Source organism: Scatophagus argus, chromosome 13, assembly GCF_020382885.2.
Source record: "Scatophagus argus isolate fScaArg1 chromosome 13, fScaArg1.pri, whole genome shotgun sequence".
Taxonomy (NCBI): domain Eukaryota; kingdom Metazoa; phylum Chordata; class Actinopteri; family Scatophagidae; genus Scatophagus; species Scatophagus argus.
In genome coordinates, this window is record NC_058505.1 from 7,590,271 (window position 1) to 7,615,667 (window position 25,397).

Below are 25,397 nucleotides of genomic sequence, written 5' to 3' on the forward strand. Positions count from 1 at the left end.
ATCATATGCTTGCATTCTTTTCAATTTGTTTCAGCTGCCTTAAATGGCCAAAGCAATATTGCAGTTTCAAATCAATACTTTCCATTAGTGAAACTACCTGGTAGTTAGAGCACATCACAGACAGACTTGTCCTTGTGCCTGCTGGTGTGTCATTCATGTAAATAAAAAAAAAGGTGGATTAATAGTGATAAGTGAATTTAGCTTTTTTAACACGCATTCATCCCCTGTTGGATGGCAGCCACACAGATAATGGCTTGATCAGTGATGTGGTGCTTTGCAGCTTGTTGCTGTGTTGCTGTTATGTAAACAGTGGACAGTGAAGGATTTGGCATTGTTAAGTGAAACATGTTGTTTGTCACTTAGTACAGAGCTCTTTTGTCAAATATGGGAAGATTAATAAACACTTCAGTTGTTTGCTTCTGTTTGTGTGTCTGTGTGTGATGATGATGATGAATTGTTTTGTATAAATGTGCGAAGATATGAATAAAGGCACCAGTGTTTTCTTTTAAGTTATTCTAAGAGGCGTGCTGGGAATCACAGCAGTGACGCAGTTAAATCTCTGTTTTCTGTCAGATTTTTTAACGCCTGGACACACTGGACTAAACATCCTTTCCAGAAAATAAGCATTCAGTACAGGAGTTCAGTGTTATGCAGTTAGATTCATAGATTTCATACTCATGCTCATGTGCATCAGTCACAAATATTGTACACTTCCTCCATCATGTTTAATCTAAATCCTGACACATGACAAACATGCATGTTAACACAGTAGGTGTTAGCTCTCCTGCCAAGTTTCAGAGAGTTTTTAATTCTTCTCTTGAATTATTGAAAAAAAAGAAAGAAGAAAAGCTGGAGAGTTACCGTATGATACATCCCAACATGATATTAGAAGATGATTAGATCTTACCATGCTGGAGGCTCTTCCTTTTTTATGAATAATAACAGTAATGAAATACAATATATGAATTATGCATAGTCAGATGCAGATGATTTTTTTAAAATGGGAAATTATTGCTTTGCGACTTTTGGATCATTCTATTATTGAAAAAGCAAACTTTTTAAAATCTTAACCAACTACAGTCACAGAATATACAGTTTTATTAATGAGGCTCAGATTTAGCTCACATGGAGCAGCATGGGTCAGATTGTTGCATCGAGAACTATTGATAGCTTTAAAATGCCTTCAGTTCAATTAAAATGTACTTTAACTTCCACTACCTAGCAATTATAAGCAGTATGTATAAAAATCTAAATGCTTAGCTGCTGTAGGTTATTTGCCATCAACACTAACTTCTTCTTTAGGATTGGTTCAAAACTAATGAAGACATGTTGAGCTGGAAAGTTCATTCATGAATTTGGAAATAGTAATTTGATATCAAAATAATTCTTACATGTAATATCTAGCTATACATTGTAGCGTCATAGAGTGTGTTAAGAACTATGACGAAGTTGTTCATGTTCTGTTTATGAATACTACATAGTGGGGGTTAAAACGAAATGTCACCAATTGCACTGCATCTATAAAAAGTATTGTACTGGGACATTCTTTTTTGTCTTGTGTCATGTGCCAGATAATTTGCGGTCCCACGTATGCAGAAAAAAGCTACTGATGAAGGTATACATGATGAATTAATTAAATATAGTGTAACACTGACAGACATAAAGACATATGTCTTAAAGTACTTAAGCACCGGTTGTGTCTAACTGAGACAACCTTTTCTGGTAAACCATTTTAATTAGATTAAGCAGCCTTCAGGGTAGCAGCAAAGACATGAAGATGGAGAAGAAGTCTCAGCAATCATCTCATCTCCACTCTACTGTTTATTCCTGCTGAGCATAATGAAGCTTAAATGGGTCCTAAAAGGAATGCTAAGTTTAGCAATCTTGTGGTTTGATGAAGACATTTGGTGTTTCTAGATGGCTTTAAGGGATAGTTTGGTTTGGGTGAAATGGCTTTTGTCTCCTCTTCCTTGTGGCATGTCAACATTAAGAAAGATAATATGGCAAAGAGATCCTCTACTAGTTTTTTGTAAAGAGGATCCAATGAGAAAACCGACAACAAAACAGTCTATATCTGTCTACCAGACTGTTTAGCATGGCACATTTACATTAGGTTAAGTACTAACAGAAAATTTATTTTCTGTTTCTCATAAAAGCATCAAAGCAATTGATAGTACATAAACGATGAGGTTGGAGAACCATCTTGTGACCGGAAGGTTGATGGTTTGATTCCCCCCGGACCAGGCAGGAAAAAGCTCGGGTAGTGGGGTGGAGTGATTAATCAATGCTCTTCCCCTCCGTTAGTAACAGCTGAGGTGCCCTTGAGCAAGGTTCCTAGCCCCTCAACTGCTCCCCAGGCGCCTGACATGGCAGCCCACTGCTCCTGTGTGTGTATGTGTTCAGTCAAGGGTTAAATGCAGAGAAGAATTTAAAGATTAAGATTAAAGATTAAAGTGACATATTTTGTCGGTGTATGTAAGAATATACTGTCAATAAAGTTGGAAGTTTTGAAGTGATGTCATTATGCAGTCTTTCACAGGAGAAACTGGATGTGAAGGTTTTTGTGTATGGGGATGGTTCCTACTGGATGTGATTTTGGGGAATATTTGTCTGGAGTGTAGTGAATGCAAAAATCCTTCCAAGTGCAAAAGGGGTTGCTCATGATACTGAACTTACAGAGGAACATCTGAATCTGTAAAGCTCCCACTGGCTTTACAGACCATTAACATGAGTTTCAGCTTGTTTTGGTTCACTCTCACTGCTCTCGCAGCTCTGAAAACCCTAAGACATGGTGACTAACTTGTGAACAAAGTGGAGCTTTTAGCAACTAAAGAGCCATGCTTCTTCTAAAAGCAGTAAGTTAGCATTCTGTAGGTATTGTCTTGGTCTATAGTTACTTATATATACCTATAGATCCTATAGATCGGGCTTTTTTACAAACTATGTTAATTATTTACCTTCTTTATTAATTATTTGTGTTCTAATTTGTATTCTCCTTCTAAATCATTTGTTTGAAAAGAGAAACATTTTTCACAAAAAAAAACTACATTCTGCATCATTTACCTCTTCTGTATGGAGCTGACAACAGAGCTGAGCGATCACAATAGGATTCAGTGTAAACCCTGTACTACCCTGCTTGTGGAGAATACAGTAGTGACTGTAAAGTTGTGTACATAATATCCAAGGACATGTGAACAACAGATTCTTATCGCAGCTCAAGAGATGTCTCTTAAAGGGTTTTTCATTGAATTCTGTCAGAAAGCTCAGCATAAATGTGTTGAATTCATATTTTACCAAGGACAGTTATTGGTGTTGGCACACTTAAGGGCCCGTATGTGAGGCACTTCAGCTGGATTGAATAATGGTCCATTGGAAATAAAGGCAGTGGTTGCAAGGCCTTTTCCGTGTGTGTGTGTGTGTGTGTGTGTGTTTGTGTGTATGGGGTTAAGTGGCCTGTTGCCAAATAAAGTGCACTCATATGTCCTTGTTTGTCCATGGGTTGAAGGACAGACCGGTGATGACCTCACTCACCACAGTGCACCACTTTTCAGCTTTCATCGATTAATCTGTGTGGTTGTGTGTTTGTGTGTGTGTGTGAGAGAGAGAGACGAGGACAAGGACACAGATAGCTGTGTTATCATGTCTCCTCTTTCTCTTTCTTTATACTTCATCACCTCCTCTTTGTGTTTTCGAATTAACCAGCATTATCTCTACCTGTGCTTTCAATAAGCATATCTGTTCCCTTATAACACCGTCAAGGCAATTCAGCTTAAGAGGGTAGGACACAGTATTTCTGTTGGTACATTTGCCCCCATTGTCAGACTAACACGGTGGCAGGAATAATAGGCATATCACTATGTCTGGATTACTGCTGTAATAATCTCTGATAGACTCAGAGTATTATGCACTGATATTTTGTTGGTGTTCTGGCTTAGAGTCAAACAGATAATCTAATAGAAAGCGCTATTTTATCTTGCTCTTCTGTTTCATTGAGTTAACTCAATGGCCTGTGTGTGTGTGTGTTTATGTGTGTTTGACCATCGACAAGTCACCTATGCCATTGTGTTGCTTCAGGGTTGTGCTTACCTTTACAGTAAGTACAGTTTAAGGTTATGTCAACTCAGCTCCATCTTTATCCATCAATAACCTTTGCATCTGCACTTTGTGGGGCTTCCGGGTCCCTATTTATCTCCCACATAAGATAGCACACATATTGAACTCACCCATGAAAGGACAGTCAAAGTCGATAATGGCGGAATTTCCACAGCTGGACCATCTATATATCTATATCTATATCTATGTTGGCCAAGTTACGCCTGTTACACATATATATATATATATATATATATATATATATATATATATATATATATATATATATATACACACAAAAAGTTAGGAATATTCGACTTTCGGGTGAAATTTATGGAAAATGTAAAAAGGTTATGCTACAGTGATATTATGTCAAGAAAGTAGGGCATTTGAGTAGCAGCATGCAATGGAAATTTCTTGTCAAACAATTTATTGAATCAAAAGCTAACAACAGAGGTGGGTATAACACCACAAAAAATGTCAATGTCTCAATAACGTGTCATGTGTCCATGAGCATCAATTTCAGCTTGACAACGACATCTCATGTTGTTTCCAAGTTGACTAATTTTCTGCTGAGGAATGGCATTCCCACTGGTTCCTGGTCCAGTGCAAATTACTGAAAAGTACTGAAACATTGAACAGTTGTTCATGTGTATTTAAAAGATTAGAGAAGGTTAAATTAAGTTCACCTGTAAAGGTTATAGTGCATTTTAAGTGCATTCTGAAATTTCACCCGAAAGCCTTTCTTACTGTAGAGGCTAATAAGGAAAATACTTTTAAACTGCACTAAAATGCCTTTTCACTGGAGCAGACTATCCCCTGTGAGGCTTTTGACTCCCTTTGCCAATTCAACAACTCCTTCCTCCTCCAGGATCCCTAGAAACTCAGCTGAAACACTGACATGCTTTCCTGACAGTGAGGCCCTCATAGAAAATAATGCCATCCCCAAAGACAAAAAGGCTCTTCAGAAGTGACCTCCACCATGATGCTGGCCCTTTCAGAGCACCTTCTGACAACTGAGAGAAGACTGATCTTTCCATTAAAATGAAATGTCTGTTAAGATGGTGGACCTCAACCAAGTCCCACTGGAAGAGAAATACGGTACAGTATGTACAGTATTTCAGGAATGCAATATGAACCGGAGGCCGGAGAGGAGGAGAAGGAACGCACTGCTCTGGGTTATAGCAACCTGAGAACAGAGGAGGTCGAGAGCTGTTGGTTTTGCCAACAAGTATGAGGTTTTGCTGTTCCTCATGAAATGATACACAATACTTCAGAGCAGCAAGGGAAAAAGTGTCTCTGCAGTTCTCAGAGGTAATGGAGAAAACAAAACAGGAAAACATGACATGGCCACCAACAAAGGAGGTGGACGAGGATCAAGAGGCGATGTTCCAATGGAACTACAACAAGACGTTTGGGAGATTGTTTGAAGCAGAAAATCACTTGCAGATCGAAGACGTCTCTAACAGCTAGATAGATGTCTCTGGAGAAGTCTCTTCAAGAAGTCTTCAAGCTGGAATGGATGTACTGGTTTCTTCACAGGATGATCAAGTCCAGCAGGGATATAAGTGCCTGTGGGACTGGGCCATTACCTAATGTGATGGTGAGGAATGGAGTTTCAGGTGTTGAGATTGCACATGATTATAAATGTTAGCTCCAGTTTATGTGTCTGGAGGCTGCTGCCGGGCCACCAGAGACCACCAGTGCGGGAAAGGGTTCTACTACTTTCGCAGCATTTCCAAACTCATCTTCCATTTCCTCTCTGGCCAAAAACAACAAAAAGAAAAACCTTCAGTCTTCCATACATGTCTTATGTCTTTTTATTTAGCCCATTAATTGTTAACTGTATATCATAGTACACTTCAAGCTAAGAAAAATAATGTGAAGTTTTAATTACACATTAGAAAAAAATAATATAAAAAAATATAAATTGAATGGTATGACACACCTGCATGTATGTTTTTTTGGTTTTTAGACGTGTCACCATAGATTGCTGACATCTTGCAGGTCCATTGGTGTTTTCCATTGCCTGTCCCTGGAGACATTTTTGCGGTTTCTTTATCGTAGCCTAATGGTATGGAGAGCATTTCCCAACGTAATAAGTGGGAAATGCTCTATCCAATATATCTGTATGGATATTGTAGTGTCCAATATCCATGTAGACATAAATCAATATGTCAGTAAAGAAAATATGAAGCATTTCAACCTTTATTTGTCATTTATGCACTCTGCTCTCACTTGTAACCCATTACTTCTGATGTATCCCACTGCTTGCTACAGACAGCCCTTTTGCAATGCACAATTAGATTTAATATAATCTAATCCACGATCAACTGAGGAAATTACTTAACATCTGATTGCAACCTGCACAAATACATAATGCTGAATGTCCTTCCTTTTAAGTTGTCTGCCACCAGTGTTCTGCATTCCTCCTGCCTGTGTCATGGCTTGGCTAACATTATACTTTGTGTTACTTCAGCTTCAGCTGTAATTATGTCTGAAATTGCTCTGCAAGTCATCTTCACTTTCTACAGCACGAAAAAAGTTTTCCACCCATGCCAATTAACCCAGATTGGTTGTTATTGTTCAGCAATGTGAGTTTGCTGTGCCCACATGTGCCATTCCGGAAGAAAAAAAATCCCATGTTAAATCATTAGCCTAGCAGTAGCATTTGGCAATGGCAACACCTGCTGCTGGCACCCAGTGTGGTGCTAGCTAATCAGTGCTGGAAAGATTCCTAAAAATAACGTGATGGTGAAACCAGAGTGTTCCTGGGCTGATTACTATTCTTAGATCATTAAGAAGTTTTTAGTGTTGCACAGAAATTAGAGCTAATTGTGGAATGTGAGTGTGTTGTATTTGTGACTGAGAAGCTGCTTTTTTAATCCAGTTAGTTCTGGGGTTTACAAGTATGAATGTTCTTTTTCAGCAACACCTTATTTAGAGTTTTACTATTAGCCACTGTGCAGCATTAATGAAGCAGCTTGGGGTTAATGTTTTCCTCAAGGGCATCCTGATGGCCGTTTGGGGAGAAGGAACGCCAGCACTTTCACGACTGTGCTGCATGAAGGCAGTTGCAGAGATTTAAAGCAGTTGAATGTGTGCTTTCAAAATCACTTTTGCAAACTCTAGCACTGCCTGCAGCTTCACGACTTTATGGGAGTGTATGTGTGTTATCGTGTGTCTTGTGGCTGACAGAGACAGACAGGGAGCTTTTTTTTATCTCTAGCCTGCATGACTCATCTGACATGGGAATTCAACGACCTTTGAAAATCTGGTTTTACCTTATTAGATTGTTGTAAGTGAATTACTGGCATTTAATGACGCCGTTATGAACTGGAAGCATGGTGGAGAACACTGAATGGACTGAAAAACAGACCCACATGACCAAATATGCAAGAGATTTGTTTTACAAAGAAAGAATTTAAAATCACTATTTTCAGGTATTAAAAATACTCTTTGGAGCTAATCTGTAATGTTGCATTAGTCATAGAATTAGTAAGCCTGGCTAACTACAAGCCTACAAGCTGCAGTACCAAATTAGCATGTCATCAGCTAAATAAATTATTATGTGGGGTTGCGGGTTATCTTAGATTGACAGATCCACTCCATGGGAGCTGTGAACAAAGGTCTCAAATGCTAATTTAAAATGACATATGGGGATCTGTTCTGTTCTTTACTGGCTTCAGGGTGTTTTTTACAAAAACTAAAAACCTATACTCGCATCATATATTCTGTTTTTTATGTCTTACAGGTCCAATGTAGTCTCTGAACTCAAACTTTCAGTGAAGGTAAAGCCAGTAGGGGAGAAAGAAATGCTAACTGTTTAGTTATACAGTCTTCAAAGACATTCCAGCTGGCTGGTTAAAATTCAGTGGTCATAAAACATTTTACTATGTCAAATATGCAAATATGTGTTATTTTAAACTATTATTAAATTTTCAAGCTCGATTACTCATGTCCACATTCAAATTCTTTCTCTTTCTGTCCTATAGATGAGTGCTGGCCATGGGATACGTAATTTAATCCCTCAGATTACAAAATTCGTGCGCCAGTGTGCATTAGGGATTATATTCCAGCACTGGCACATGTCATAGGAGATAGCATTTGACAGGACAGCTAGTTCTGTAGGTATGGTCACTGGAGAGGAATCAAGCAGAGGATTTGTCTGTGAGATTAGAGATGCAGTGGTGTTTATTTTGTTTTATGGTGTTTGGTTTTAATTCTTGACTTTCATAGCTTTCTGAAACACTCAGTGAACTCAGTTTTCCAGAATTATCATGGAGTGCATATTGTCAGTACATTCAGAGTGCATAGTGCCACATATGGTACAAGGGCAAGGTGTCACACAGCAGATATAAGTGTATATGTTTATCTTTGCCCATGTGAATTGTCAGAGTGACAGGAGCTGTAACTCCGTGAGGTCAATTAGTGCAGTTGGGTTGTTTTGTGTCAGGCCACTGAACTTTGATTACACACCAAGGTTTCTGAGTGTCTGTTGTTTTTTAACAGACTCAAGTTGTTGAATGTTCAATAGAGCTGCTTCACTCTAGTGGCTTTGCTAATCAAGTATAACAGAGAAGAACACAGGCTTATTATCTAGCTGTTGCAGCCCCAGCTGTTTATGCAAATATGGACTGCATGTCGCTTTGCTGTGATGGTTTCATATCATGTAGTTTTAGGGTCTGGTGAAAAAGTGGCTCATGCAGATAGTCTGTAAGATGTCATGTCTAGCATATTAAAGGAACAGTGAACCTTGAATTCGCACACTGATAATACACAGTTGATATACATTACTTCTTACTACTTTATAAAGCATTGCACAACTTTTTAGGTGATTTTCAAACTTTAAGGCACTTACGTAACTTACGAGGTCTAAAACAAAGAGATTGATTAGTCATTCTAAAAACTAATCAGAAAAATGGCAGTAATAAAGTCAAGTAATGTGTAGTTAATGGGCTAAATAATGTCACCATAAGAACTGTAAACAGGCACTGTAAAATGGCAGTTTCCTTCATTTGAAATAATGTATACTGAATACTTCCCAAAAGTATTTCAATATGAAAAGGGGACGGGATTAAAGGCTTGAGAAAAAGTATTTTTTACATCTTAGGCAGACAAGGTGTATACCATCAATATGCTTTGATATAACATTGAATACTGCACCTTTCTATTGAATAAAGGATCTGCATATCGAAATGAACTGCAAGCATGTAAAACACTTGTGTCTCTGGCAGCACGGGACCTCTGTGACTGGTTCATATGGTGTGAAATAGTAGGTTTGTTACTGCATATTTCAAAAACACATTTTTTTTCCACAATGTGTTATTCAAATCCATCTCCTTGCTGCCAATTGAGAACTAAAGTGAAAGGCGGACAACAGTGCAGTCATTAGTGAGTCCATTAAATCCTTAATTATGCGATTCTGCAGTGGTGTCTACGTCGCAATGAGATCGCATTTTTCAAGTCCATTTGCTTGTGTTTGACCTCCTATCTCTCACTACCCATTTTTCCACTTCTGCTCATTAGTGGCACAAGTAGTTGAAAGACAATATTAATTGGCCATATCTGCTTTTTCAGGTTCCATGCATTTTTGGTGACTTCTGTTATTCTCAGTGATTATATTCAGGCAAATTTCACCTTAGGGAAGAGAAGTTCCAGTCCCTTTTAGTTGGACAGTCAAGTCTTGTTTTATGAACTTGAAGCTTTATGTATAAGACATGACATGTTCACCACATTAATATTTAACTGAAACCATGATCCCTCCTGAACTGCTTTCCAACTCCTGCCCAAACCTAACGACCTCTCTATAATTTGTGAGACAACAGAGAACAAACATCTTACTTCACTTCACTTCAATATATATTACCTCTGAACCCTTGAATATATGTCACTTATTTATACTATTACTATATACTATTTCACCCCTAATCACATTATAATTCTAAGATTAAATCCAGACATGAGAGGTGAATTTGCATTTTGGCAATCACCCGAAACATGTATTCAAAATATGAGGTACAGACACATTAATGTTTTCCCACTCATGCAGTAGAATCAAACTCTGTATTTCTGATACACCACATTGTATGTGAATAGACCTTGTTGAAATATCTTCCAAGCAGGTGTAAAGTTTTCCTTCAGCCATGCCAGCAGTGTGCTACTCAATGATTAGTCAGCTCCTCTGGCTATTGGCCCTACTCTTACGTTCTCCAGCGAGTGTTGTCTACGTATCTCTGTCACATGAGGCCAAGTTGTGCTTTTAAAATACGGACCAAAACATCCACACGTAGAACACATACAGTACGCACTCAGATATGCAAAGTTTGTCCGGAGTCATGCTGTAATGCTTTTTGTGTGACTGCATTTTGTTAAGCTGTTGGCTTTGTTTTATTTCCCTGCAGAGCAGCTGACTTCTCCGAACTCACAAACTGCTTACTGGGATTAAAGAAAATGTAGTTTGGAATTAGAAAGGCTTTTGATTCTTGCAGACACAACGCAAATATGTACACACTTGCTTATTAACACACATACAATAGAACAACTACTCTTGCTTAATTCCCACCGCATTCAAATTATTTATTAGCCCATATTATCTCTCTCTCTCTCTCTTTCTCTTTCTCCCCTAATGAGAACGTAGGCCATTTGTCTGTGCCTTCCAAAACAAACAAACAAAAAAACTAAGATATTTTCTGACCTGCCAGCTCTATGGATGAAGGTGCCGTTAAATGTATCATTACTTGCTTAATGTGATGTATATCCTTTTGTAAAAAGATGATGGGTTGAGACATAATCGAGCAGTGAGAATGAGATAAATAAGGACGATTTTAGGAAGGCAGATTTTAAGGAAATGCAGAATATTTTCAAAAATGTTGTTTGCCAAAGCACTTTTTTAAAAATAATTGTAACTGGAGAGCTCCACAGTCAAGAATTTTAAATAACTTTTGTTTATTACATTTTAGGACTGTTTTTAGATAATTAAACAGGTTATAACAAAACAAATCCCATGTTAGCCAAACTTGGAAGAAAAAATGTAGGCAAATGATAGAATTATTACCCAGACAGAACACTGTAAACACCCATCACAGTTTACAGACTTCCTGGTTCATCCCATCATCAGTCCTGTAATTGTAGTCATTCATTCACAGGTTTCCTCTGCCAAGTTTTTATGTGTACTCATTTCTGGTTTCGTTTCCAAATAAGGTGGTTTAGAGGATTTGGTTAAACTTGACTTATTCTCTGACTGCTGCTGGTTTTTGCTCAATCAATAGAGAGCTATCACAAGTCATCAAAACAATTGCCAGCACTAAAAAGACAAAAGCAACCGAATTTTCTTTTCAGTGTTTAAACAACCAACCATTTGTTTCATTTTCTGCAAGGACAGTCTCCATTTTTATCATGTGCTGTAAACTAAACCTTATTTGGATATCAGAAATTGCCATCGAATTTAGATTCTTGGGGTGTGGTATAAATTTACGGTGCTATATTTCACATAGAGCTTGGAAATACATACAGAGTTAAGCAGGATGGTAAAAGCCCATATGGCAGATGAATGCTCAACCTTTTAAAATGATGACTTGGCTGCTGGTAAATCAAACACCCACCCTCAGCTGTTGCCAAATGGTCCATCACCTCTCATTGAGTCATTGTGTGCAGGCTGGAATTTGCTTAAGCCAGTTTTCTTACAGCGTTATATCTTTATGTCCATATTGGTGTCACCATGGATGCATAAAAAGATGAGCGCATGTGCACTTGCCCTGTTTCCAGTGCTCTGTTACATTATTCTTTGTGTTTTTTAAAATGTCTCTGATATGAGAAAAACACAGAGAAAACACTCAGACTGTTTTACATAATGTTCTCTTTCACACAGTAAATACTGAACTCACATAGTATGTATCACGCAAATCATATGCTCACTTCTCAGACAACACCCACCTCATAAGGATGTCTAGATGTGTTTGAACTTCTTAAACAGACATATTGCAATACAAAGTGAGTAAAATCCACATAGTTTGCTTATATTCACTAACCTGCCTTATAGAGTCAAAAGACTTCCATCCAGTGGTGAAACCAGGCACTGGGAATCCATTTGAGTCAAGAGGGTGAATTTATAGCAACTGAATTAGTGAGCTGAGCCGACCTTCTTTGCCCTTCACAATCCACTTTAGATAAGACTGATACTTTTTTTTTTTTTTTTACGTGACAGTCTTGCCTTGAGCTGCTTTGAACAAAAGCTCAAATGCTACACAACTTCATGAATGGCTGTTATAAATCTTTATAGCTTTAAATGGAGCTGACTGCTGAAGTTGAGTCATGAGGTAATAATGCCTAATAATGCCTAATACTGGTATCTTGTATTGGATGTACATGCTACATAATTTAGTGTTATAAATCTCTCTGTACATTATGAGTGTATACTGGTACACTGATAATTAGTATTTGCATATTAAAAATCACTGGGGTCAGAGAAAAAGTAATGCAGTGCTGGGTTAACTTCACCCATACCCAATACAATGGGTTGTTTTGACCCAGTTTTAGTACTAGTTTTATATTACTGCTGGGTTATTTACCTACTATAATCTTCTCTAGTTTAATCTGGTGTTTACATTTATATGTAATTGTTTGTTACTTACAATATCATTGACAATATTGGCATCCTTTGCACTTACGGATGTCAAATTCTTGTTGTTTTGTACAAGTAACAACAATTTGTGACAGTTTCAAGGTGAAATAAATTTACAAATAATGAACAACATATTGGCACAGGATAAAATCTCTGCAACATTGCCCAAACTAGGTCCAAGTTTGAACCGGTTATTTTTAGTGTGTGCACATTTTCATGATTGCAGCATCACTAGTTTTGTTCATTTTCAATGATAACACAAAGAATGACTTCGTGACATCTCAAAATAGCTCATGAGTTTCTGTTTGGCACCTTGCATAAAAGATGGACACTGAGCAAACAATGTGCAATTAATATATTGCAAGATCTGATCACTGAATGTCTGTAATCTTCATATGCATCTGCAGTAATATTTCGGACAGATGCAGTCTTTGTGTTTGTATCCTTGTTGCATTAAACCACTGAATTCATTTCATCTTCTACAATATGAACAAAGGATTTTGATGCAAAGGATTGACTGTCTTTTTTTATTTTGTGGTTATAGTATTATTGAAGTTTTTTCCTTTTTTACTTCATCTTGCACATTTGATTGGCAGATTTTGACATGAGTGGGCTGAATTCAGCCAACCACTGATCTTTTTTAAGGTTTCTTCTGTCCCCCGCCATTCTTGTCACATCTGTCACTTGCAACCTCCCACGGGAAAGGCTTTGTTTAGAACAGATATTGGAACTTTTGAAGGAGTTCCCAATATTGCTTAGAGAGTGCAGCTTGCTTGCTCTGCACAAGTATTTGTAATTTTAATTAGAGCCATCAGCAGCAGCAGGAACCTTGACAGCCTGAGCCTGCTGTAGCTGTTCCCACCCAAAATTGAATGGCCACCAACGCTCAGTGGGTGTCGCATTAACATTTGTATTTACATACAGTTTAGAGATTTAGCTCACGTTTCACAGCAACAAAGAATGACAGAGGAGGGAGGAGGTTTAAGGACATTTTAACGGGACACATTGGCTTGCCTGTACAAGAGATCTCTCTTGATCCTGAGACAACGTCTAGCATTGTACAACAGTGCATCTGATTTTTAATATCTGCCAAAATTTTCACAATTTGTCAAAAGCCCAGTAGGATCCCACTGCTATATTTCAAAGAAAAGCATTTTTAGCTTAGCTTTTAGCTTTTCTGTAAAACTGGTGTTTTGGATGTTTTTCTCCCCTTGTAATACATGTACTGTATCACATTGCTGAGAAAGGTGATTTATGTTATTTATTTTAGGAAGATATGAAAATCGTCTGGTTTTATTTTTGTCCACGTAGATTTAACATATTGTGGTAATGCAGTTCAGAATGTGGACTCATTGAAGTCCACATTCTGAAGTCATTGAAGTATCTACCAATGGCCTACAGTGCATTCATGCATTCGTGAACCGGTCTCAAATTTGTGATTTCAGTATTGATTGCCGGATAGAAAGCTTTACAGAATGGACAGAAAGGGAAAACCAAGACGACACATTAGGTCCTGTGTCCATATAACATTTTTTTTCTGAGAAAAAGTCTTAGCAGGGTGCTGGGGAGCGGTAGGCTCGAAGTGCTTGTGTGGTGAGAAAAACACTACACATCAAGGTACCCAACTTCACGCTCTGTTAACAAAGGGTTGGCTACACAGAACAACAAGCTTACAACTTAGGGTGTTAAAAGCACAGCACTCACCAGCAGCACTGGTGTCCAGCTGCTCCCACAAATGGGATTTTCTGTCTTTCTTTGTTGTAGTTTTTGTCTGCAAAAACTCAACAAGCTTCTCCTCCATTTTCTTGGTTATCAGGATGACAGGTGTTAAGTCCCATGCCATCTAATATATAATTGGTTAAACTCTGTCTGTTATGTGGCGGACAATATTAAACACTGTTACACAAGTAATAATATAAAGAATAAAGTAGAGAATAATTTGAAGATGCTACAATTGAAAACATTTTAACTTTGTATCATTCAAACACATGATAATACACAAGTAAACAAGCCATTTTTGAGGAAAGCCAGTGAGTACAATGAAAGTTTGCCACAATCACTGAAAAACAGGTCTAACACTGAGCTGTTTTCTGCTGATCTGAGGTCAACTCCAGATTAAACCATGCCTCAGATTCCTGCTTCACCCCATCTGTCTTGCCAAAATGTGGGCATCCCAGGAAGCCCAGTATTTTATTGACGACCCTCTTCTCCACTGCAGTCACAAATCATGGTCAAGGCTGCAGAATATGTGGCACCACGGCTTAACTGAGTCATCATGTTTTTACAGGCCTTGTACCGCTTATCAGCCCAAAACCTGAGTGTGTTCCCTGAAAGCACGCTAATCTCCCCGGGTGATTACATTGACCCCAGGCCATTGATTACACTTCGTCTAGGCTGGAATGTCATTGGAACACAGGCAGTGACCAAATTTTGCATCCTGGCAGCGCTCTCATTCCCCTCTGCTCAATCAGCCACATCTATCCCCTCTCTTGCTTTCGACTGTGAGGAACATGGGCTCCGACTGTTGCTGTGGCTTCTTAAAGCACAAATGGACCTGTTTTTATTATGAGTTAGTTCGGAATGGGATACATTTCTTTTTTTCCCCAGCCAGTGTGCATAGAGTGTTATTTTTTTGTCTTGAGTGACAATGCAATTGTTAGAAGAAGGAAAAAGCTGTTGCTACGTTACCCTCTGTGGTTTAATTTCCCCCTTTTCACGTTCATTTTATGGCTGTCACAACAGCTGTTGAGGGGTTGTGTATTATGGAGCCTGGCTGTGCACTGCAGGAGGGCTCTAGTTTGACACTCCAGTCCTTTATTATTTTTTTCATTCTTTTCTCTGAACAGGTCAGTCAATGCCAAAGAGCTGGCGGCAATGAGAATAGACGAGGCAAAGGCTTTCAACCTGAATTCCAACTCTTAATCTCCTCTGTGCTCTCTGCTCAACCTTATGAGGGCAAGCAAATAAATCTCTCATCTTCACATAAAGGGGCAGACAGCTGGAGGCTCTTGTCTTTGCCACGCTCTGTCACTGGCCTGTTTAACCTAGCGGCCATTGGAATTTGTCAGATTAGTAAGGGGGGTCTATCCTTCCAACAATATTAGAAATTTTATTAGTGGAATTATTTCCTTTACTGTGGCTGATGATTAATGTTTTCTATCATGTAATAATAATAAATACAATTTTTAATAATATAAAAAAAAAACTAAAAGTCTACTTGGAATTCTCTTTAAAAGCACATAGCTGACAAAGTCCTGAACTCTGATTTTTGTCTTTGAATAAAATGCAAATAAATGTGTATGTTCTGCCAAATATTGCTTTTCTAATCATAAGCACTTTGCTTTTTCTGATGATTCTGGTGCCCTTCTAAATGCTTGTAACTTTTCATACTTGAAAAGCCCTGATAACCTGATGACCTATGCAATTAAAACACATTTGAGACAATTCCTAATCCATTTCCCAGTTGACAAAGAAAGTCAAAAGGTCTTTGAAGACATTCACCATAGCACTGTATCTTTACTTCTCACATCACGACAGCTCAACTACACATGCCAAGATTTTCGGGTGGATTTAAACACACATGATTCAACACTATGATATCAGAGCTCTTACAGGTCAGGCTTTACCAGCTGACCCTGTCAGGCTTCAACTGACAGTGAAGTACTGAGCTGTCAAACAGGAGACATCGCATAATAAGTCTGAGAAGCACAGATCAAAGACCCTAAACTAAAACGATGGAGCTGCTCAGGGCTGTGAGTTGTCTGTTCTGCAGCTGCAATAATCTTTCTGTCAAACTAAATGCATTTGCATGACACAGTGTTGTTCAGATTGAAATAAGACAGGACTTTGAGCTGCTTGTTTTCTGGTGTTGCCACAACAAATTTTTTATGTAGCCCAAAACCACATTTGTTTCAAAAGACACCCTTTTTTCGCTTAGCCTCTAAATGATACTCCACCCAAATTCTATCTCTGGCATATCAAACAAAAAAAATGTAATCTTTCACACAAAACAGCAGCTTTTTTATTGTAAATCTGTCAGAAAGCATCAACTTCATGCTTGAAAGGTAGAATGGATGTCTATAAACCACTTTTCAGCTTCCTTTCTATACGCTTGTTATGTTTCTGACATTCATGTTTTTCCCATATTTTAAACTTGTCTTTTAATGTTTGTGACGCATATACAGTGAAAGTCACACATAGGAGCAATACAGTCCTGTGCCTTCAACATATTTATCACTGCTGTCACTATATCTCATGTATTTGCAATATTCTCAGTATTGTAGTTTGAGCTAAATTAATTTCAAGCCAATACTCTCTATGTAAATACTGTATGTTAATATCTTCTTTTTATATTTTTACAGTTTCCAGTGCCAGTATTTACATTTATTCTACAGTACCACAGCATAGGTGGTTACCTTTTAATGAATATTTTGTCATGAATCAAGAGTGAGAAGTTGATAATGAAAGTTAGTAAGAAAATGAGTTCATTGCATCACCACTAAATGGTCAACCACAGCAAATTACATACTGCTGGTCCCCCACCCTGTCTGTTTCTTTTCTCTGGCTTAATCTGAATTTCCCAGTTGGCTCTGTGTTCAGGAGTTACTTTGGGCCTGACCTGCACAATTAACCCAGCATGTTGCCTCCCCTGGTAATGACAGCAGATGAAATGAGCTAATTTTGTTTCTGTTGGCAGATATGTTGATTTATCACATGTCCTGTTCACCATCACAAGCCTTTGTTTTTAGTTTTAAAAATACTGTACAACCTCCACAAAAGTGTTTAGTGGTTGTATCATATTTTCACTTTTGTTCTGCAGAGCAGAAAAAGGGTTTTCTGTAGATTGTTTTTTTCTTTCATCTCTACTCTTTGAAAAAGCAATAATTTTCACTATAAGTTCTTACATGCTTCATAGCTGGTAAATTATCTTTTGACTGAACAAAAAAACATTGATTGGCCGTTTAGTTTAGTCTGTTGTCAGCCAAACGAAAGTAGTGAGTCTGTGAGAAAGATTTTCTACAGAAGCTCACCGTGGAATAAACATTTCTTTAAGTACATGGGCATAGTATGCTCGCCTCACTGAAGTTCTGTGATGTACAGTCAAAGCAACAGATTTCAACATTGTATGCTGAATTATAGTCTGGCAAGGGGCTTTCTTGAAGGAGTTAGGGTATTTTTTCTGTTCCTGTGTATCAGCGGGGAAGCTCACTGGCACACAGCTGTTCTTAATAACCATCATTAGTGCCAACTAAATCACATGTGCAGTGATTCTAGAGTTGCAGCTTACCATTCATCCACTCACTTCCTTATGATTCTTAAAATAGCTGTCAGTAGCTTAAGAGAAAGAGAGGTTTCAGCATGTGAAGCAGCTGTTGTCATAGTTAAAGGTTTCCTGGGGAGTTTTAGACCTCTAGTAGTGCTATGGAGCTCTTTTTCTGTAACTGGGTCCCAGTTATGTTAATCTTGTCAATGGTGTTACACACTACTTGCTAACCTATGCTGCAGTGTGCCAACAAAGTCAGGGAAGAAGAAAACTGGAAGCTAGCAAACATGAATGTAAACTCTGATGAAATGTTTGGAACCACTGTCTGCATACTGCAGGCAAAAAACACAGTACGCAGTGTGTAGTGCATAAAATAAATTAATGACATAAATAGATTCATTTTGCTATATTATGCCATACAGGTGTGGTTCCAAGATGATGTACTGTGGGAAACATTTATGTCTCATACAGGGGGTCTCAGGCTGACGCATGTCTCATGCTCAGTGTGGTTTGGTACATTTGATAAAGTGGTAGTGTATCTGTTCACTGAGACAAGCACGTGATGGAAGCCAATAATGCCTCAAAAAACACACATGCTGTCCATTGGTCTTGTTAAAAATCCTACCAGACATTATGAAGGTTTACAGAAGTGGGATTGAGGAAATACTCAGATTATTTTCAGCATTTTCCACCTGATATTGATACAGTCTGTCAAAGGATCACACTGAAGCCTTGCAGGCAGGTAGACACGCGTTTGACAGTATACTGTGTTTGAGGGCTTCTTTTCAACAGTCAAAATACATGAATGTCTGTTAGAGTGTAGAAAGCAATGTGATCTGGTAATGTGCAGAGGGTGTTTCACTGTCACAAACAATACATTCAGGCCCCAACCACAGCTTTGGCCATAAAAATAAATAAATGGGCCAAACAACATTCATGAATATTTATACAGACATCTTTCCTCAGTTATCTTCACAAACATTTTGGAGGCTTTCAGTGAAAATTGCAACGACTCTCTGGGAATGTAATCAATGAGAGCATCTGAAAGCTCCTGGTCTCCCACCTTTCTGCTTAATAATTCAACAACAAGCATAGCCTCTGTGGGCATTGACTGTGAAGGGGAGCGTGTGACCTCCAGCATAGCAACGGGAGGCATACTGCCAGAGGCTGCAGTGTGCAGAAATTGATGTTAAGTTGCTTTTTTATTTAGTGCTATTTCTGGTGGACTTCTGCCAAGCTAACATGACATGCATCGACCTGTCACCACAGGTAAATTAGAACTGAAAAATATAACACAGAGAGGTTGCTGTTTGATTGTTTCAATGAAATTACTTTTTCCTCATAAACCTTCCTCATAAAATTGCTCATTATACTACAATTTAAAATTAGTACATAAACACTTTATAAAATAACTAGTAAATGTGATTAAAAAGGGCAGTTGCTTGCAAATTCCTGCCACCACGAATGCTAAAATAACTTTATAAAGCACTTCAGTTTGCAAATTACTGTTGGAAAACCAGATTACCAAAAAAAAGAACCTGTCAAGGGCAAATCAAGTGACTCTGACACAGTTGTGCGGGAAATTTAATAAAATGGAGTTGTTGATGGTGTCAAAAGCCATGTATTAGGAGTGCCTAGCTTCAACATTAAAGCAGTTTTAATTTTAGGAGCCACACATGCAAATGAGTCCAAGCAGAGTCTGTAGGCATCAAAGATATGCAATTTTTAGAATGAATAGACCTTTCAGACAGCCGACATTTTGACTTGTCGTAGCAGGAACAGCACAGGTGGAACTAATAACGTTAAGGCTGGCTTCATTCCAATTAAGTGTCCCTGTAGTGAGCCAGCATGCAGCTCTGGAGCTGACACATGTAGATGGAAAGCAGTCATTATTAATGTTATTAATTATGACTTGTGTTTGGCGAGTCAGAATGTCTCTTATCAGAAACGCTGAATAGTGCCGTGTTATATACTTATGTCAGATAAGATATTTGAGAAGAAGACCAAGCCTCCTGTCGGAGCTTAAATGGACTAGAATGAGTTCTCTTTGAAGGGATGGGAGTATGAACACAAAGTGTGAATGTATACCACCCTGACCCTACTTTTCAGTCACTGGTGACTCATTTATTTGTCTTTTTGGAGATGGAGTATATTGAATGTATTTAAAATAGAAAATTGCCAGTTTACCACAGTTTTCTGTTGGCCCGTTTGTACTTTTATTTGGATGGAGACATCAATTGAATTCCGCTTACTGGTCAAATTGCATGTTTGACTGGACAGGTTTATTTTTCAGCAGAAGAAAAGAAGTTGCCTATTGCGGCAAGAGCCAGACCAGATTAATCCAATATCAGTTGCAATTCTTTTAGGGCAGGAGAGCAATCCCATTTGTTAAATAACTGTTGAATCTCTGTTTTAGATTAAGATGTCTGGTGAAGCAGCTGGAGAGAGGAGAAGCTTCCCTCACTGACCTCAAGAAAAACCTTGAGTATGCAGCGTCGGTGCTGGAATCCGTTTACATCGAGGAAACGAGGTAAGAAATCAGTGGCTTTCTACAGTGGAACAAGTATTGACACGGTTCATTTATTGAGAACAACAGGGCAGCGCTGACTTTGGAAAATGGATGAATATCATCAGTATAGAAATTAACCATGGCTGTAGTTGTTATATGGTGTTTATGGTGCTAAGTCAACCATAACGCTAAGTACTGTATTTACTTACCTGCTTAAATACATTTCAGAAGGAAACTTTGTACTTTTTACTCCACTGCATTTATTTTGCACCTACAGCTACTGGTCACTTTCAAGATTATAAAATACGATACCCTGCTACAGATTAAACTACTACTAAATATATGAAGTAGAGATGGGCAATATAGTATATAAAGCTATATCAGGACAAAATGGTTATATTGATAATTATTGGTAATGTTTTGGTAATTTTTAATGACACATTTTTAATAAAAACCAGGAGGAAAAATAAATTTAACCTCTTTTTCCTTTAACATTTTTAATTTTATTTTGCTTTTGAATGAAGTTTATAGGTGTAAGCACTTGTAAATTTGTTGTGTCTTTTTGTCTTGGTTATGCTTTCCTATTTGACCTTTTCATGTCCTTATTGCTACTAAAACAACCCAACAAACTGTGGAAAATTATGAAGCTTAATTATTATTTTTTATTGCTGTTGATGAAATTTTATCATGCAGGCGTAATAGTGAGCAGTTAAAATGAAATCCGTCTTCATGAGCTAAAGCACTGCCTAGATGCTAATACATCAATGATAATGATTCAGAATTACAGTAACATAAGACTGACTCACCTCTGTGCTTTCAAATATGTAATATTTTGAAAATATGACTTTTTTACAGTTTGGCATTGCTTCATTTTATATTCAATTACTTCTAATATTTTTTTTTACCATTCACTATGAAGTTAATGTGGCAAATGATGGCATGTCCATTCAACAGCTTCTCTTCCTTGAACAACGAAATAAAAAAGCATATTGTTTGTCAGGGCAGAGTCCATGGCGAACAGCATGTTTTCCAATCTGCCGCCTCTATGGTAAGGTTAGGCCAGTGAAAACCACAAAGGCACAGAAAGGTTGCTGTTATGAGAATAATGGTTGCAGTACAGTTAAGGTTAGAGGATATACGAGCTGAAAGTATGTTAATAGTTGAGTGCATGTCCAGAAACCGAGATGTGCTTGAGCTTATGGAATTATATAAGCTGCTTGTCATCCAGATCCCACCAGATTAGAGCCAGCGATGGCATGACCACTCCAGAATGGAGGATGACGAACTATCCAGAGCAGAATCCATGTAGCTCCATGATTATCTGTGTGATGTGAATGCTTTTTCTTTGCCATAAGACCATGTATTCAGTTCAGAGGGCAGAGACGGACAGGCTTTGCTCTTGATCCCCCTGTACATGTCAACACAACAGGGTAGCTGTAGAGAATTATGTCACACAAGTGGATTTGAATATTCCCCGTCATGGGGTTTCAAAAGGCCTGAGATGTTTTGATGTTACATAAGAGGTGATATTATTTGATGGACAGCGATGGGATTTGACTTTGATCCCCTGTGAAAGTAAAGCTACGATAAATGCTAAATATTTTAGTAAGCCTTTGGTCCCTGCATCTGTCTTATGTGTCTTTACTTTATGTTTCTGTTATATTACCCATCCCTCCCTTCTCCCATCTTTCAGGCGTTTGGTGGACACAGAGGATGAGCTCAGTGACATCCAGTCAGAGTCGGTGCCCTCAGAAGTGCGGGACTGGCTGGCTTCCACCTTCACCCGCCAGATGGGCCTGATGCTGCGACGCAATGAAGAAAAACCTCGTTTCCGCAGCATTGTTCACGCCGTTCAGGCTGGCATATTTGTTGAAAGGTAAATGGGTGCACAAGCACACAGCCGCATTCACGTAACGGCAAGTAGTCATTGGTGTTCAATAATTCACAGGAGTTGTCACCTTTGTCTTTCCTTCAGTGAAGTTCTATCTGTCACTGCTCAACCCAAACGAGTGTAGCCTGGAGCAATTCAAAGAAATGCTATCAACATCTTTTGTTTGGTCTCGCAAAATGAACATATAACCACACTCTTCTGCTGTTTCAGTACATTTTCTGCACATGCCATTAGATTACAGGCTTATTGCTAAGGAAAGAAATTGTGAAAGCTCAAGAATTTACAGTATAGAGCTACAGCAGTTAGGTGTATATCTATTATATCAAAAATCAGTGATGACACAGAATGGTAGCAGTTGTCTGATATATCAATTTACTGCTCACTCTGAGCTGAAACAGAGTGAAGTCTGCTTTCATTCATTCATTCATTCATTAATGCATTCAGATTATTGTTGATCAGTAGTAAAGTGCAAATTTCTTAAATCTGTCTGAACGTATGTATATACTTCAGTGAATGAAAACTAGCAGCAGCCCAGAAGGCAGAGGAGACAGCAATTCTAAAGCATTACAACTTGATTTGCAAACTAGTGTGGTCCTTTAAAATTTTAATCTGTTGGAAATATGTGTGCATCCTCTGCACAGTGACTCACTCACCTGAGTCGACCGTGCATCATCGCTGCTTTGGCAAGCCTGGCTAAGCACAGTCATTCAGGGAGTTGGAACTCCCTCTCCAAGTCTGTGCTTTATCACACACGAACATGCCACATGCTTTTGTTAAAAATAATAAGCCAACATGTTAGCTGTTAGCTTTCTTAATCTGTTTTTACAGGTGAGAGTCTGTTTTCAGATATTTACAACAAAGAAAGATTGGGAATGGGAGGATGAAATGAAAAGGGAGAACAGGGTGGTGATGAATAAAGTGATGAAGCATGAGGTGTCCACCATTTTCAGTTTGAAAAAAATGTCCCATTCTGAGAAAATGAAAATCTTGATATTAAGTTACATTTATGGAAGCTATTATAAGACATCTGCTTGTGAAATAAAGGCATTTAGGTGTATTTCATTGCGTTTTTGAGATGCTGAGTGCAGTTTGCCAACTTTGTCGGCTTGCAGCTGACACTAATTTCATGGAGAATTACACAGCTTGTTTTTCATGCTATGTTGTGATTAAATTAAGTTATACTCCTAATTTATATCCCCTCTTTTGACAAAGCCTTAAACCTTTTGCTTGTCAAAAAACCCCCCCAAAAAACTCAGACTTGCCATTGCGTTTTCTGAGCATAACCTTTTCAACACAGTTTCATACGGAGCTGCGTGGATTTAAAGCTTTATGGTCCAGTCTTAGTGGGGAACATTCCAGGCTGTGGTTTGTGGGCCAGTGTGGTAACCTCTAATGTTTACGCTCAGCGGTGCGATTCATTTGATGTTTTTATCTCATCCAAACAGGATGTACCGACGTACCTCCAATATGGTGGGACTCAGCTACCCCCCTTCTGTCATATCTGTGCTTAAGGTATTAACACGTGCACACACATCCATGCAGAAGCACAAAGATATGAAATAACAACTTTGTATGCACATATTCATGTGCAGAAGACACACACGCATTCAAGACTACACACTCTTTACAACAAATGGACCATCTTAAGAACAGCTTTCAACAACTTGTTTGTCTTTGTCTTTTTCTTTCCCCCACACAGAATGTTGACAAGTGGTCGTTTGACGTGTTCGCTCTCAATGAGGCCAGCGGGGATCATGCACTTAAATTCATATTCTATGAGTTGCTCACAAGATATGACCTCATTAGCCGTTTCAAGGTAAAGCCACAAGGATATAATGCACCAATGGTCAATTCTGTGTCCCCCGTTTGTCATTAAATCAGGGAGAAGCTAACAATATTCAGTAGAGATCCTAATAACCCTCACCCAACCCACACCTGCTTGCCTGATTTCATGGAAGTGAGCACACTCACTTCTCTGCCTCTTAAGTTTCAGACTATGTTGTTGTATTTCAGTAATGACCGTAATGTAAGAGGGGTTGGACCTACTTCATCTAATCTGTTACTGGAGCTCATTTTCCTCAACATCTTCAAGCTGAGGACACTTGAAGTGACAGCATCTGAGAGTGAAATGAACCCAATATTAATATGTAATTATAGGCTCCAGTAGCCTAAATGATTCATGTTCCATGATTTTATGACATCCATTTCAGATGCTGAGGGGACTGTTAGCGTAGAAATTGTATGCGCTCATCATTTAAATCACCAGATAGCTTTAAGAAGTTTGTTACTGTCTGTAGTGTCACTTGCTGTTGTTTTGTCTGCTGTCAGATACCAATCTCTGCAGTGGTGTCATTTGTGGAGGCCCTAGAAGTGGGATACAGCAAACACAAAAACCCTTACCACAACCTGATGCATGCTGCGGATGTCACACAGACCGTGCACTACTTGCTACTCAAGACTGGCATGGTGGTGAGTAGGATCAACTGTAAACCTACAGAAACCAGCTGAACATACAGGTGTTGGTTTGGTTCTCAGTACATTTAGTCTATGAAATCAGGGCGATTTTATCCACATGGTATAGAACATCTCTGTCAGCTGCTTTATGCCAGCTTAATTACAGCTTTGTCTGACATGCAACAGCTAAATATGGCTTTTTTGTCCTGGAGAATCCATGAGCCATTATTTCATGAAAAAAACAAGAAACTAGAGAAAATCACCTGATCTTGTTCATGGCAGGTTTGAGAACAATCAACTTACTGTGTATTGTCTCAACATATTGTCTCAACATTTGAACTTGAATGTCTTTTTGCCATGATCTTGCTTCATTTCTTCTCTTCATATTTCATGCTTTGTCACTTGTTGCTTTGTTGTTTTTCCTTTTGGTGACCTATATTTCACTCCTTTCCACTGGAGTGACTGTGGGGCATTTCTGATGCTGTATTCATTCATCCATTCAAAAAAAAAAAACAAAACACAACAAAACAGAGCAGCCTTAGCCTTAGCCTAGCCAAGGCTTAGT

At 38.4% G+C, this 25,397-nt stretch overlaps 1 protein-coding gene across 5 annotated transcripts in view; it reads left to right on the forward strand.

The window, feature by feature from the left end:
• The window catches only part of pde1cb (phosphodiesterase 1C, calmodulin-dependent b), an 83,672-nt gene that overhangs the window by 42,176 nt on the left and 16,099 nt on the right, over positions 1-25,397 (forward strand). For all 5 annotated transcript variants that reach the window (XM_046408464.1, XM_046408462.1, XM_046408463.1 and 2 more), the window contains 5 exons: positions 20,395-20,508; positions 22,181-22,363; positions 23,824-23,890; positions 24,078-24,194; positions 24,707-24,847. In XM_046408464.1, the coding sequence (XP_046264420.1) occupies positions 20,395-20,508; positions 22,181-22,363; positions 23,824-23,890; positions 24,078-24,194; positions 24,707-24,847 (622 nt within the window). The remainder of the gene's footprint in view (positions 1-20,394; positions 20,509-22,180; positions 22,364-23,823; positions 23,891-24,077; positions 24,195-24,706; positions 24,848-25,397) is intronic.